This window comes from Triticum aestivum, chromosome 5B (genome assembly GCF_018294505.1).
Source record: "Triticum aestivum cultivar Chinese Spring chromosome 5B, IWGSC CS RefSeq v2.1, whole genome shotgun sequence".
NCBI lineage: Eukaryota > Viridiplantae > Streptophyta > Magnoliopsida > Poales > Poaceae > Triticum > Triticum aestivum.
In genome coordinates, this window is record NC_057807.1 from 128,808,271 (window position 1) to 128,824,446 (window position 16,176).

Consider the following 16,176-nt stretch of genomic DNA (forward strand, 5'->3'; position numbering starts at 1 on the left):
CATAATGTCTTGGTTCTCTGGGACGGGAGCGTCACCTAGCGGTCCTTCTAGGACATATTGTTTCCTGGCAGCTATGAGGATGATCCTCAGGTTCCGGACCCAGTCCGTATAGTTGCTGCCATCATCTTTCAGCTTGGTTTTCTCTAGGAACGCGTTGAAGTTCATGTTGACATTAGCGTTGGCCATTGATCTACAAGACATATTTGCAAAGGTTTTAGACTATGTTCATGATAATAAAGTTCTAATCAAATTATGAACTCCCACTTAGATTGGACATCCCTTTAGTCATCTAAGTGTTACACGATCCGAGTCGACTAGCCCGTGTCCGATCATCACGTGAGACGGACTAGTCATCGTCGGTGAACATTTTCATGTTGATCGTATCTTCCATACGATTCGTGTTCGACCTTTCGGTCTCCGTGTTCCGAGGCCATGTCTGCACATGCTAGGCTCGTCAAGTTATCCCTAAGTGTTTTCGCTGTGTAAAACTGTCTTACACCCGTTGTATGTGAACGTAAGAATCCATCACACCCGATCATCACGTGGTGCTTAGAAACGACGAACTGTAGCAACGGTGCACAGTTAGGGGAGAACACTTCTTGAAATTTTATAAGGGATCATCTTATTTACTACCGTCGTTCTAAGTAAACAAGATGCATAATACATAATAAACATCACATGCAATTATATAGTTGTGACATGATATGGCCAATATCATATAGCTCCATTGATCTTCATCTTCGGGGCTCCATGATCATCTTGTCACCGGCTTGACACCATGATCTCCATCATCATGATCTCCATCATCGTGTCTTCATGAAGTTGTCACGCCAACGACTACTTCTACTTCTATGACTAACGTTTAGCAATAAAGTAAAGTAGTTTACATGACGTTATTCAATGACACGCAGGTCATACAAAAAATAATGACAACTCCTATGGCTCCTACCGGTTGTCATACTCATCGACATGCAAGTCGTGAATCCTATTACAAAGAACATGATCTCATACATCACAATTCATCATTCATCACAACTTCTGGCCATATCACATCACATGATCAATCGCTGCAAAAACAAGTTAGACGTCCTCTAATTGTTGTTGCATCTTTTACGTGGTTGCAATTGGATTCTAGCAAGAACGTTTTCTTACCTACGAATCACCACAACGTGATTTTGTCAACTTCTATTTACCCTTCATAAGGGCCCTGTTCATCGATTCCGCTCCAACTAAGGTGGGAGAGACAGACACCCGCCAGCCACCTTATGCAACTTGTGCATGTCAGTCGGTGGAACCGGTCTCACGTAAGTGTACGTGTAAGGTTGGTCCGGGCCGCTTCATCCCACAATACCGTTGAGCAAGAAAAGACTAGTAGAGGCAAGTAAGATGACAAAATCCACGCCCACAACAAAGTTGTGTTCTACTCGTGCAAAGAGAACTACGCATAGACCTAGCTCATGATGCCACTGTTGGGGAACGTTGCAGAAAATTAAAATTTTTCCTACGGTTTCACCAAGATCCATCTATGAGTTCATCTAAGCAACGAGTCTAGGGAGAGAGTTTGCATCTACATACCACTTGTAGATCGCGTGCGGAAGCTTGCAAGGTGATGATGTAGTCGTACTCGACGTGATCCAAATCACCGATGACCTGCGCCGAACGGACGGCACCTCCGCGTTCAACACACGTACGGAACAGCCACATCTCCTCCTTGATCCAGCAAGGAAGGGAGGAGAGGTTGAGGGAGATGGCACCAGCAGCAGCACGACGGCGTGGTGTTGGTGGAGCTGCAGTACTCCGGCAGAGCTTCGCTAAGCGCTATGGAGTTGGAGGAGGTGTTGGGGAGGGAGAAGGAGGCAACCAAAGGCCAGGGCTCAAGGTATGAAGTCCCTCCTCCTCCCCCACTATATATAGGGGTGCCAAGGGGGGGTGGCCGGCCCTAGTAGATGAGATCTACTAGGGGGGCGGCGGCCTAGGGAGGTTTCCCTCCCCCCCCCCCCCCCAAGGCACCTAGGGGTGCCTTCCACCACTAGGACTCCTCCTAGGGGGAAACCCTAGGCGCATGGGCCTATAGGGGCTGGTGCCCTTGGCCCAAGATGGCCAAGGCGCACCCCCTACAGCCCATGTGCCCCCCCCCGGGACAGGTGGCCCCACCCGGTGGACCCCCGGGACCCCTCCGATGGTCCCGGTACAATACCGATAACCCCGAAACTTGTCCCGGTGCCCGAAATAGCACTTCCTATATATAAATCTTTACCTCCGGACCATTCCGGAACTCCTCGTGACGTCCGGGATCTCATCCGGGACTCCGAACAACATTCGGGTTACTGCATATACATATCCCTACAACCCTAGCGTGACTGAACCTTAAGTGTGTAGACCCTACGGGTTCGGGAGACATGTAGACATGACCGAGACTCTCTTAGTCAATAACCATCAGCGGGATCTGGATACCCATGATGGCTCCCACATGCTCCTCGATGTTTTCATCGGATGAACCACTATGTCGAGGATTCGATCAAACCCTGTATGCAATTCCCTTTGTCAATCGGTACGTTACTTGCCCGAGACTTGATCGTCGGTATCCCAATACCTTGTTCAGTCTCGTTACCGGCAAGTCACTTTACTCGTAACGTAATGCATGATCCCGTGTCCAACACCTTGGTCACTTTGAGCTCATTATGATGATGCATTACCGAGTGGGCCCAGAGATACCTCTCCGTCATACGGAGTGACAAATCCCAGTCTCGATCCGTGTCAACCCAACAGCTACTTTCGGAGATACCTGTAATGTACCTTTATGGTCACCCAGTTACGTTGTGACGTTTGGTACACCCAAGGCATTCTTACGGTATCCGGGAGTTACACGATCTCATGGTCGAAGGAAGAGATACTTGACACTTACAAAGCTCTAGCAAAACGAACTACACGATCTTTTATGCTATGCTTAGGATTGGGTCTTGTCCATCACATCATTCTCCTAATGATGTGATCCCGTTATCAACTACATCCAATGTCCATAGTCAGGAAACCATGACTATCTGTTGATCACAACGAGCTGGTCAACTAGAGGCTTACCAGGGACACAGTGTGGTCTAAGTATTCACACGTGTATTACGATTTCCGGATAATACAGTTATAGCATGAATACAAGACAATTATCATGAACAATGAAATATAATAATACTTTTATTATTGCCTCTAGGGCATATTTCCAACAGGAACATGATCCAGCATTGGCAGAGGTAGTGTGCGCTGGATGGGCTCAAAACCCAAGTGATTTGGTGGTCCAGATGGGTGACAAGTTAAATAATTTGGCTGGTGATTTGGCGCATTGGGATCGAGTCCACTTTGGCAACATCCGCATGCAAATCCGTCAGCTCCAATCACAGCTACAGGAGATGCGCAACTCTCGAGGACGATCTGCTCCTACCTCAGGGGAACTGAAAACCGCTGATCTTTTGGTTGAGTTATTTCATTGAGAAGAAATCCTTTGGAGGCAAAGGGCCAGGATAGAATGGCTTGTCCATGGGGACAAAAACACATATTTCTTTCACCTTCGTGCTAGCCGTCGCAGGAGAAAAAACCAAATTAAATCTCTTCAGCGTCCCGATGGGCAAGTGACAACGAACCTTGATGAGATGGAGGAACTGACAACAGATTTCTATAAGGAATTATACACCTCTCAAGGGGTTCAAAACATGGAAGCGGTCCTGGACACGGTGCCCCGGAAGGTTACGCCGGCCATGAATGCAAGTTTAAATGCCCCATATAGTGCTGAGGAGGTGAAAACCGCATTGTTTCAAATGTACCCCACCAAGGCACTGGGGCCCGACGGATACCCTGCCCACTTCTTTCAACGCCACTCGGATATTGTGGAGATGAGGTCACAAAAGCAGTCCTAAAAATTGTAGAAGGAAGAGAGACAGCCGAAAGCATTAATGAGACTACCTTGGTTCTTATTCCTCGCCCGATCAGTTTATGCAACATCCTGTACAAAATTGCTTCGAAGGTGATATCCAACCGTTTGAAGATGGTCTTGCCAGATATTATATCTGAGGAACAATCAGCCTTTGTTCCAGGTAGGGCTATTACTGACAATATTATTATGGCTTATGAATGTTTGCATTTCATGAAGCGAAACAGAGCAAAAAAACACCAAGCTTGTGCGCTAAAACTCGATATGATGAAGGCCTATGACAGAGTTGAGTGGGCCTATCTGCAAGCGATTATGCTGAAGATGGGATTCACAGAGCAGTGGGTCAATATTGTTATGAGCCTAGTCACCACTGTTAATTTTTCTGTGTTATTCAATGGGAAGAAGCTGGAGTCTTTTAAACCATCGAGAGGGATCAGACAGGGGGACCCAATATCCCCGTACTTGTTCTTGTTAGCACCAGAGGGCCTGTCATGCCTGTTAAAATCAAGAAGTGAGTCATCCAATTTGGAGGGGTTGCAGGTGGCACCGTCGGCACCACCGGTAAACCATCTCTTATTCGCTGATGACAGCCTGCTGTTCTTCAAGGCAAATAGTATGGGTGCTACTGAGGTAAACCAGGTTCTGGAATCTTATTGTCAAGCAACAGGCCAGAGAGTTAACAATGCCAAGTCATCAATTTAATTTAGTAAAGGCGTGCCAGAGAGCACCCGGGATGAAATCAAGACACTCTTGAATGTACCCAATGAAACCCTCAATGAAAAGTATCTTGGGATGCCATCGGATGTAGGTCATAACAAGAATGGATCCTTCAAATATCTCAAAGATAGATTGTGGAGTAAGGTTCAAGGCTGGATAGAAACTACCATGTCATCGGCAGGCAAAGAGGTGCTTGTCAAGTCAGTTTCTCAGGCCGTGCCAGTATTTTCGATGGCTTGTTTTAAGCTACCTCGAGGACTCTGTGAACACCTTAACAAGCTCATAAGGAAGTTCTGGTGGGGAAGTAAAGAGGGGAAGAGGAAACCACATTGGGTCTCTTGGAAGGACATGACACAGCCAAAAGGCATGGGAGGTTTAGGCTTCAAAGATTTTGAGCTTTTTAACCTTGCCATGTTGGCTAAACAGGCATGGCGTATATTACAGAACCCGGACAGCATGTGCTCAAGGCTACTTAAAGGTATCTATTACCCACAAGGTTCCATCCTGTCCGCGTAGTTGGGCAGCACCCCGAGTCAAGTATGGAGATCCCTGGTGGAAGGAAGAGATATTCTAAGACAGGGTCTGATACGTCGTATAGGCAACGGAGAGAGTACAAACATCTGGGAGGATAATTGGCTACCCCGAAACGAGATGATGAGGCCATATGGCAGCGTGACTACCAACCCTCCGACGCACGTTTCTGAGTTAATCGATGCTAGTTCAGCCTCATGGGACAGACAAAAAGTTCAGACAACTTTTCTGCATATGGACGCAAGTGTCATACTGGGAATCCCGTTGTGTACGATGAATGTGGAAGATTTTTGGAGCTGGAGTCAGGAAAAGAATGGAGTTTTCTCAGTCAAATCTGCCTACCGTATGCTCGTTATTACGCGACAGAGGAGAGAGGCGTGGCTTGAAAACAGGTCTGGTCCCTCCAGTTCTGATGCAGAAGAAGGTGAATGTAAAAGGCTGTGGAAAACAGAAGTACCAGGGAAGGTCCGAATGTTCCTTTGGAGATTATCTAAGCAGTCCATCCCGACAAATGATATAAGAGTACACAGACACATGGCGACTTCGAGTGCGTGTGGGATCTGCGGCGCCCCAGACTCATGGAGACATTCATTGCTAGAATGCACTATGTCAAGGTGTACCTGGGCCCTGGTAGATGACGATCTGGCGCAACACTTAGCAACCATTGCTGAACCGAAAGCTAAACAGTGGCTTTTCACTCTCATGAGAGTGTTATCGCATGATCTTTTTGTGAAGCTCTCAGTCACCTTATGGGCCATCTGGGCAGCAAGGAGGAAAGCCATTCATGAGGGTTTATTCCAGAGCCCCCAAACTATAAACGGCTTCATCAACAGGTACCTGCAGGAGCTGAAGATGATAGCCGAGCCTGCATCGCCCCAGAATGAGTTACATACACTTGCAGCGAATAGGAACTCTGCGCGTCCAAAAGCACCTCCTCCAGGGCATGTTAAATTTCACGTTGATGTCGCATGCCGTAAGGGTTTGGGGGGGTGCTTCGGCTGCTGTGTGCCGAGATGCTAACGGAATCTTCCTGGGTAGCTCAGCCCTTGTGATTCAAGGAGTAGACGACCCTGAGATTCTTGAAACTATAGCATGCAGGGAGGCTTTGGCCCTGGCGCAAGATCTCAATGCACTTGACATGGTGGTGGCTTCTGACTCGAAAGACGCTGTGGGGAGTATCAACAACAGCAACGGAGGAGCAAATGGCGCCATCGTCATGGAGATTCATAGCATAGCTAGTAGCATGAACTGTAAATTTACTTTCGAAGGTTGTGCAGTCAATGTAGATGCACATAAATTAGCCAAGTTTGCTTTCTCGTTAGGTCCTGGTCGGCACATTTGGTTGGGCCAACCCCATGACCAGAGATGTATCCCACGAACTGTGGTTTTTGCTGAATAAAAACTTGGTTTCCCCCTAAAAAAAAGCTCCGGCACTACCATCCCTCAAAAAAAGAGTAAATGATTGCTTGCTCATTTTTTTCCTTTTAGAAAGAGAAGTGTATCTCTTTTTTTTAGGTAGAGAAGCATATCTCTTGTTTTTTCTTTAAAATAACACAACACTTCCAGTGCCTCTCCAAGACGTCTCCCTTCGCCAAAAAATATGCGGTATAGGACCAGTTGAAAAAGAAATGTGTTCCAATGAATTTTGGGATGATTTGTTGTAGGGGAAGTTTTGAGGTGATCTGTTGGAGATGTTCATACTGAAACCCTCAATGTCCCAATCCATCAGCTAGAATTTATGGATTCTATTATTAAACAAATTCTAAAGTGGTTAGATAACAAAGTTCTTCCCTTGATCTTTTTTAAACACCCAACATATAATTAATAATAATTTTCTTACAGTTGCCCATTACAGCAGCCATCACGTAGGTTGGAACACTAATCACTAGTAAACCATCAGAACAATTATCAACGCAAAATTCGAAGGGTGGAATATTATTCATGCGCTTTCGCCAATCGGCGGCCGTGCTTTGGCCGTCGCATCTAACATAACTTCGCGCTCCGACTATTCGACGACGAGCCAGAGGGCTTTGGCATTTTTGCAGCGGAGCCGCCACATGTTGGTCTCTGGCGTTGTGAGGGAGCAACGGAGGACCGTCACGAGCAGCTGGTCGTCCGGATCCACAGACGCGTCCGCAAGCTCGGTGGAGGCCATCGCCTCCCCCGATGTCACTCGCGCCTCGGATTCGGGAATCTGCGTCCTCGCCAACGCCATCGCGGGGGCGGGGAGGGGGAGGGCGCGGAGCTGTGCGGACACGACGCTCCGGCCCCGTCCTCCGCACTATGGCGTCGGACAATGAGAGATGCCGCGGAGTAAGAGCTTCCGCTGGCACTCTGGTCCAGCCATGATTGGCACAACACAAGGTGGAGGGCGAGCTCCTCCCCTTCATCCGGCTCCATATTTCGTATCAGCGACTCCCAATCGGTGTTGGTGCCGGATCCGCCATCAGACTCTGTGCTGCAGCCACCGCTCACCACGGATTGTAAGGGAGGGACTGAGATCCAGTGCCTCGCCTCAGGCAAGGCACGCATTGCCTTGAGGCTCCCAATCCACCCTCCATCTGCATCTGACGTTCAGAATCAGTCAACACGGGAACAGCCCTCGTCCTCCTCCTCACGCGCGAGGCAAAATCAGCTCCATGGGAAACAGAGGCTTCGCGGGCGGGAACTCGGCTCCGACGCAGAGCTCTGCCGCTGTCGCCGTCGTGGGGAAGGGAGCCATGGGAGCTCCGGCGGCGGCCACCGGATAAACGACGCCGGCAATCCCTTCCGCCCCCACGCCTTCACCTCCCCGCCCCGCTCCGCTCCGACGAGCTCCTCGTCCCCACTGCGACGGCGCCCCACCTCAGCTCCGACGACCAACTCAACGGGAAAGGGAGGGAGCTCCTCAGCGCGCCGCAGGAAAGGGGGATGAGGCGCTCCGGCTGCTCCTCCAGGGGACTCGTCCTCCAGGTTGAACTCCGGCGGCGTCCACGGGAGGAATCGACCTCGACGGCCGCCCACCTTCGGCTGCTTCGTCCGCCTCCCATCCGGCGGCTGCCTCTGCCCGTTCTGACGACCCCTCCGACGTCCTTCTATGCTACCTCCGACCATGACGGATGTCCTGGAGCTGGCAGCCGGCAGAGGGAGAACAAATTCAGTTAACTACACACAACTATAGACAGATACGAAATTCAGTTAAACTACAGACATAGAACAAATTCAGTGTAGAAAGCCTGCAGCAGAAAAGTGTTTGATACAAAGACTTTAGTACTGGAAAAGGAACTGAAAAAAGAAGAGTTGAACCTGAGGCATACATTATACAATGAATTAAAAAGTAAACTCAAAATGAATTGAACAATATACAGACTTTGTAGCATTTGCAACTCAAATTCGGCACCAACAAAATATGTTCTTACATAACTCTTCAAGTAGATAAATTAGGCCAGTCTACTTGTACACTTAGGCCACGAAAGACTATAGTCAGCCCAAAATCCAAAATATTATAGTCATCTTTGGCCAAAATACTAGTCAAAATGTCCTAAATACTATCTAACAAGCTTGTACACGTTAGAACAGATTTTCATTATAAACACCACCAAGGGGAGTCATCAAGAGCTGCGTGTAACTGACAACCGTGTTGCTCTCTTGAAGCTCCACATTTGCTCTTTTATCGCCATCATCCTTCTCCACTCTCACTTGAGGCTGTCCACCATCATCCTTCTCCACTCTCACTTGAGGCTGTCCACCATCATTTTTCTTTTGCTGCTGCCATGAAAGTTTCAGTATTTAGTTTACAACGAGTGGCAACAATATAACATGTATAGTTTGGAACATACCTTTGCTCCCTTTTTTTTGACGAGGCAACTTTAGTTGGCTTGCGCTTCCCCTTGAGTAACTTATCAAGCCAGCCTTTCTTTCTCCTCAAATTTTTTGATGCAACCTCTTTTTTCTTGAGCTTTGCTGCACTAAGAAACTCACTAGTTAGTTGCACATTTGGGTCAACATTTTCTTGGTCATCACATGGCTTTTTCGTAGCATTCATAGTTGCATCAAGTTTCTCATCTAGTTGTGGACCAACGCAATCAAGTGCATTTTCTAATATCAGATGACACTCTAGAGAGTTGGCTACTTTATGTGCCATAGTGTGAAACTTGTGAGACACACCCTTGTACCAAAGTTGGGCTTCAAACTTTGGATTCTCTACCACATTCCTTCCTTGTCTATCTTGTATGCTTCCATTGCGTGCTTCTCTAGTCCATCTATAGCTTTCCCCATGGCCGCATCTTGATCCGTATAAATAGTTCTAGGTTGGCTCCCATTATGTGCAGCTAGAAAAGTCTCAAAAATCCATTTAAATGACTCAAATGTTTCATCAAATAGCAATGCCACACCAAAAATGGTGGTTTATCTAAACTGATTGAGCCCAAGAAAAACACCAAATGGCCTATATTCTTTGTTTGTGCCAAAAGTTGTATCAAATGTGACAACGTCACCAAAGTGTGCATAGTCAAGAAGCATTTTAGCAACAGCCCAAAAAATGTTGGCTATCTTCCTCACAATCCAGCTGCAAAGCATATTGGAAAGATGGGTTCTCGATCATTTTGTCATGAAAATACTTCAACATACTACCAGCCTGACCGTAAGCCAACTCTCTTTGTCGCTTGGTTCGCAAACAATTCTTTTGATCACGACAAGTGTAGCCCAGGTTAAATGGTCCACCAACTTGGCGACAAGCAAACTCATGTGCAGCTTGGGGCATTATTCCTGAATCCTCGGCAGCTTGTGCCGACGCCGGAGGGGGTGGGGTGGAGGAGCCCGGAGTGGCGACGGAGGAACCTGCCGACGCCGTTTTCTTCAGTGGCCGCGGCTGGAGCTCGGTCCCCTGTCTTTCCTGCGACGGCGGTGGGAGGGGGGGCTGCGGGAGACCGGCGGCGGGGGCGGCGGGGGCTGCGGGAGAGCGGCGGCAGCGGCTGGAGAGCGGAAACGGGGGTGGCCGGAGAGCATCGGCGGGGACGGCCGGACAGCGGCGGCGCGCGGGGGGGGGGGGATGCCCCAGCCCGCGCAGTTTTCCCCGACCTGCCCGAGATAGCCCGCGCGATGTGTCTGGCCGCCCGCGTAATTTTTCCCTGTGTTGAATTGCGTTGACTGGGTGTGAACTGCTGCCAGCCGTAGGATTAATTTGGACGATGGATGTAGGGGCGCAAGGCACACCGTGACCCGCCTTTGGCAAGGCATGGGATCTCAGTCCGTAAGGGAGTGGGATGGGGAGGAGGGGGTGGAGAGAAATGAATTGGATAATGAGCTTTGTCTCCGGTCTAGGGTTCGTTCGGATTGGGATAAATGTGAGGTCGAGGTGGGCTAGGGTGAATCGGTCCAACGCGACCGAGTACGCCCGTGCCTCCATATACCCGTTCCGGATTTAGGCTTGGTTTGAGGGGTGCCGGTCAATTTAGACGGTTGCGGCCGGTTTAAAGAGACCGATTGCATCACGATTTTGTGACCGGGCATTGACTGGGTAGTGTCGTCGGCTTGGTCAGTTTGGGGAGCGGGTTGTAGTTCGTCTCAGTTTGTGGAAAGCACCCTCTAAGGGCATGTACAATGCATAGCCTCAAGGTAATGCCTCGCATGCCATATAGGATCGGATATGACGTAAAGTAGGTTCGGATAGGGAAGCAGGATCCTCTCCAGGAGGCGGGTGATTGAAGAGAAAAAACATGATCCGATGACAAAAGCTGAAAAGATTGGAGTGAAAAGTAGAGATGCATGTGTACTAGAGTCTTTATTTTTTATTTCTTAATGATGCCCACTAGTGATAGCTTGCATTGGAGAGGAAAAATTAATGTAGATGTTTCAAATTACTTTTTGTCATGGGACATATATATCCATATGCCACCATTGTACATGCCCTGACACACAACGATAGTAAATTATGGCCAACATGCACATGCGACATGTACCGCCCCGGTAGATCAATGATGATACTACATTGAAGAAAACGAGAGTGAAACTTGCACCAGTGGACCCCATCACATCTCATGTAAAAAAGCTAAGCTGGACAAGACAAAGAAAAAATTCCAAAATCTTTACCACCGTCGAAGGAAAGAAATGGAGACCCAATCACGAGCTCAACCCCAAGAACCCGGTGGCAGGTCCCTCTCCCATGGCCCACGTGGTTCACTCCCGGCCAAACGGCTACCTCCCTTTCCGTCCCCTCCTCATGCTCTCCCCCGCTCAGCCGAATCAAACCTCAGCCGTCCGATCCAGCATCCCACGGCTGGCTCCCACCGACCGTTGCTCCACTCGAAGCGCTCGCACGTCAGAGCCGACCCGACCGTTGGGCTCGCCGTTCTCGAAACCGGAGACGGAATCGAGGGGAATAAATAACGCCCCGCCGGCGACCGCCTCTGCCATCGCTCAGATCCTCCTCCCGGTCCCCGAGGCCCCAATCGATTGCTCAATCCTTCCTCTCCACCACCCCACCTTCACAGATCTTGCTATAATTCCGACCACCCTTCCTTTTGCTGTTCTTTGAGCGCGAGGAATTGAGCTGCTGAGCGCCCTGCGTGCTGCTGGTTCTTGAGCTCAGCTTCCTGCTTCTTTGATCTGCTGATTTGGAGGAGGGGGAGGTGACTCGGTGGAGGGATGTCGCGGCGGCTGTCGTTGCCGGCGGGCTCGCCGGTAACGGTGACCGTGTCGCCGACGAAAGGGAAGGGTGCTGGCGGCGGGAGCCCCGGGGATGGTGTCGTGAGGAGGGGGTCCGGGCTCACCAGCCCCGTGCCCAGGCACTCCATCGGCTCCTCCACCGCGACGCTGCAGGTCTCGCCGGTGCGCCGGAGTGGGGGGAGCCGGTACGCGTCGAGGGATGGCGCCGACGCCAGCGCCGAGTTCGTGCACTACACCGTGCACATCCCGCCCACGCCGGACAGGACCACGGCGTCCGCGTCCACGGACGTGCCCGCGGCTGAGGAGGAGGGGGAGGTGCTGCCGCAGAGGAGCTACGTCTCCGGCACCATCTTCACCGGCGGCCTCAACTGCGCCACGCGCGCCCACGTGCTCAGCAACTCCGCCGACGGCGCTCGGCCGGCCGCCTCCGCCAACATGTCCTGCAAGATGCGCGGCTGCGACATGCCGGCGTTCCTCAACGCCGGCCGCGGCGGCCACCCGCCCTGTGACTGCGGCTTCATGATCTGCGAGGAGTGCTACATGGACTGCGTCGCGGCCGCAGGCAACTGCCCAGGCTGCAAGGAGGCCTACTCCGCCGGCAGCGACACCGACGACTCCGTGGACGAGGACGACGACGACGCCATCTCCTCGTCGGAGGAGAGGGACCAGATGCCCATGACGTCCATGTCCAAGCGCTTCTCCATGGTGCACTCCATCAAGATGCCCATGCCCAGCAGCAACGGCAAGCCGGCCGACTTCGACCACGCCCGGTGGCTCTTCGAGACCAAGGGCACCTACGGCTACGGCAACGCTCTATGGCCCAAGAACGAGCACGGCGGCGGCGGCAACAACGCTGGGGCCACCTCCGGATTCGTCGGCATCGAGGAGCCGCCCAACTTCGGTGCCCGCTGCCGCCGGCCCCTGACGAGGAAGACCAGCGTCTCTCAGGCCATCCTCAGCCCATACAGGTACCCCCACCGGTTCTTCCTGTAAAAAACAATTGATTTTGGCTCCCTCGCACTCGCACGCTTGCAGCTGCTTGACTCGTCGCTTCTTCCTCTGCTCTGTGCAGGATGCTGATCGCGATCCGGCTGGTGGCGCTGGGGTTCTTCCTGGCGTGGCGCATCCGGCACCCCAACCCGGACGCCATGTGGCTGTGGGCGCTGTCGGTGACGTGCGAGGTGTGGTTCGCCTTCTCATGGCTGCTCGACAGCCTCCCCAAGCTCTGCCCCGTCAACCGCTCCTGCGACCTCGACGTCCTCGCCGACCGCTTCGAGTTGCCCACCGCACGCAACCCCAAGGGCCGCTCCGACCTCCCCGGCATCGACGTTTTCGTCTCCACCGCTGACCCGGAGAAGGAGCCGCCGCTTGTCACCGCGAACACCATCCTCTCCATCCTCGCCGCCGACTACCCGGTCGAGAAGCTCGCCTGCTACCTCTCCGACGACGGCGGCGCGCTCCTCACCTTCGAGGCGCTCGCCGAGACCGCCAGCTTCGCGCGCACGTGGGTGCCCTTCTGCCGGAAGCACGGCGTCGAGCCGCGCTGCCCGGAGTCATACTTCGGCCAGAAGCGGGATTTCCTCAAGAACAAGGTGCGGCTGGACTTTGTCCGCGAGAGGCGGAAGGTGAAGCGGGAGTACGACGAGTTCAAGGTGCGGGTCAACTCGCTGACGGAGGCGATCCGACGGCGCTCCGACGCGTACAATGCCGGCGAGGAGCTGCGTGCAAGAAGGCGCCTGCAAGAGGAGGCCGTGGCTGCCGGTGGCGCGCTGGGAACAGCTCCGCTGGCAGAGACTGGGGCCGTGAAGGCGACATGGATGTCTGACGGCTCCCAGTGGCCCGGCACTTGGCTCACCGGGGCGACGGATCACGCGCGCGGCAACCACGCTGGCATCATTCAGGTGATTGATCGAATCCATACATGTTGTTGCAGCTGACATACTAAATCCTTTCGAAATGCTTGTTCAATCGATTCGAAATGCTCATGTATCTTCTTCTCCAATTGATTGATGAACGCGCAGGCAATGCTTGCGCCACCGACGTCGGAGCCAGTGCTTGGCGGTGAGCCGGCGGAGTCCGGTGCGCTGATCGACACGACAGGCGTGGACATCCGGCTGCCGATGCTTGTGTACGTTTCGCGCGAGAAGAGGCCCGGGTACGACCACAACAAGAAGGCCGGCGCCATGAACGCGCTGGTCAGGACGAGCGCCATCATGTCGAACGGGCCCTTCATCCTCAACCTGGACTGCGACCACTACGTGCACAACTCGGCGGCGCTCCGCGAAGGGATGTGCTACATGCTCGACCGCGGCGGCGACCGCGTCTGCTACGTGCAGTTCCCGCAGCGGTTCGAGGGCATCGACCCCAACGACCGGTACGCCAACCACAACCTCGTCTTCTTCGACGTCGCCATGCGCGCCATGGACGGGCTGCAGGGCCCCATGTACGTCGGCACAGGCTGCATCTTCCGCCGCACCGCTCTGTATGGGTTCAGCCCGCCCCGCGCCACCGAGCACCACGGCTGGCTCGGCAGGAAGAAGATCAAGCTGTTCCTGAGGAAGCCCACCATGGGAAAGAAGACGGACAGGGAGAGCGAGCACGAGTCAATGCTGCCGCCGATCGAGGACGACGACCACAACCAGCTCGGCGACATCGAGTCATCGGCGCTGATGCCGAAGCGGTTCGGCAGCTCGGCCACGTTCGTGTCGTCGATCCCCGTGGCAGAGTACCAGGGGAGGCTCCTGCAGGACATGCCGGGGGTGCACCAGGGCCGTCCAGCCGGCGCCCTCGCCGTACCCCGCGAGCCGCTCGACGCCGCAACCGTCGGCGAGGCCATCAGTGTGATCTCGTGCTTCTACGAGGAGAAGACAGAGTGGGGGCGGCGCATCGGGTGGATCTACGGGTCGGTGACGGAGGACGTGGTGACCGGGTACCGGATGCACAACCGCGGCTGGCGGTCGGTGTACTGCGTGACCCGCCGCGACGCGTTCCGAGGCACCGCGCCCATCAACCTCACCGACCGGCTCCACCAGGTGCTCCGGTGGGCGACGGGGTCCGTGGAGATCTTCTTCTCCCGCAACAACGCACTGTTCGCCACCCGGCGGATGAAGCTCCTGCAGCGCGTGGCCTACTTCAACGTGGGCATGTACCCGTTCACCTCCATGTTCCTCATCGTCTACTGCGTGCTCCCGGCCGTCTCCCTCTTCACCGGCAAGTTCATCGTCCAGCACCTGAGCGCCACGTTCCTCGTCTTCCTGCTCATCATCACCATCACGCTGTGCCTGCTGGCGCTGCTGGAGATCAAGTGGTCCGGGATCACGCTGCACGAGTGGTGGCGCAACGAGCAGTTCTGGGTGATCGGCGGCACCAGCGCGCACCCGGCTGCGGTGCTGCAGGGCCTCCTCAAGGTGATCGCCGGCGTGGACATCTCCTTCACGCTCACGTCCAAGCCGGGCGGCGCCGACGACGGGGAGGAGGACACGTTCGCGGAGCTGTACGAGGTGCGGTGGAGCTTCCTGATGGTGCCCCCCGTGACCATCATGATGCTGAACGCGGTGGCGCTGGCGGTGGGGACGGCGAGGACGCTGTACAGCGAGTTCCCGCAGTGGAGCAAGCTGCTGGGCGGCGCCTTCTTCAGCTTCTGGGTGCTGTGCCACCTCTACCCCTTCGCCAAGGGGCTCCTGGGGCGCCGCGGCCGCGTGCCGACCATCGTCTTCGTCTGGTCCGGCCTCATCTGCATGATCGTGTCGCTGCTCTGGGTCTACATCAGCCCGCCGGCCGGCGCCAGGCCGGGTATTGGTGGATTCAGCTTCCCGTAGTGGTTGGCAGTTACCAAAGTTCATCTGAAGAAGCTCGCATGAAGGAGCACTTGCTTCATGGAGTTCAGTTATTGTTTGTAGCTGTTTGATGGTGGATTCCTAGGTAGCTGAGCTCAACTGCTGATTTATCAAGATATTAAGACATGTTGTTCTAACTATTGTAACTGTATACTGTGATTGGGGGTGTACTGTCAGTGTCATGACATTGCTATTCATCTGTGTCAGTGAGCTAGAAATACTTGGAGTTCAGTTATTGTTGAACCAGTGCAGTTTATCTGCACTGTCAACTCTTGTCACATTTCATGAACTTTGGTGATTCAGAGCCATTGTGAACTTTGGTCACTTGTGAATTCTCAGAGTGATTCAGAGCCATTGTGAACGACTTTGGCCAAGCCAATCAGGATTACTGTAGGATGTGAGCAACCCTGTGGTGTATACAAACAATGTCAGATTTGGCACACTGCGGTGTATACAACTAAAAAAATCAGAATCTGTTCTAAAACAAGGATGCCATTTGTCACAAAACCAAATTGCTCGAATATACCT

The 16,176-nt window shown here is 52.8% G+C and overlaps 2 protein-coding genes across 2 annotated transcripts; one reads left to right on the top strand and one right to left on the bottom strand.

Annotated features, from left to right (window-relative positions):
* Window positions 1-8,805: 8,805 nt before the first annotated feature.
* LOC123115830 (uncharacterized) lies at window positions 8,806-9,400 on the bottom strand. Its single transcript, XM_044536910.1, has 2 exons — window positions 8,986-9,400; window positions 8,806-8,914 (listed from the first exon to the last, which is right to left on the bottom strand). The coding sequence occupies exons 1-2, from the start codon at window positions 9,288-9,290 to the stop codon at window positions 8,878-8,880; spliced, it is 342 nt and encodes a 113-aa protein (XP_044392845.1). The 5' UTR covers window positions 9,291-9,400; the 3' UTR covers window positions 8,806-8,877.
* A 2,121-nt stretch (window positions 9,401-11,521) lies between these two features.
* On the top strand, window positions 11,522-15,788 carry LOC123110776 (cellulose synthase-like protein D4). The gene is made up of 3 exons (XM_044531387.1): window positions 11,522-12,780; window positions 12,885-13,713; window positions 13,834-15,788. Exons 1-3 carry the CDS (start codon window positions 11,792-11,794, stop codon window positions 15,628-15,630), a joined length of 3,615 nt encoding a protein of 1,204 aa, XP_044387322.1. The 5' UTR covers window positions 11,522-11,791; the 3' UTR covers window positions 15,631-15,788.
* The last annotated feature ends 388 nt before the right edge of the window (window positions 15,789-16,176 follow it).

Bases quoted from the DNA above. Each gene is read 5' to 3' on its own strand.
- LOC123115830 (XM_044536910.1), bottom strand. From the start codon at position 9,290: ATGGCACATAAAGTAGCCAACTCTCTAGAGTGTCATCTGATATTAGAA. The intron at 8,915-8,985 runs GTATGTTCCAAA...CTTTCATGGCAG, and splicing joins TCAAAAAAAAGGGAGCAAAG to CAGCAAAAGAAAAATGATGG.
- LOC123110776 (XM_044531387.1), top strand. From the start codon at position 11,792: ATGTCGCGGCGGCTGTCGTTGCCGGCGGGCTCGCCGGTAACGGTGACC. The intron at 12,781-12,884 runs GTACCCCCACCG...TGCTCTGTGCAG, and splicing joins GCCATCCTCAGCCCATACAG to GATGCTGATCGCGATCCGGC. The intron at 13,714-13,833 runs GTGATTGATCGA...ATGAACGCGCAG, and splicing joins ACCACGCTGGCATCATTCAG to GCAATGCTTGCGCCACCGAC.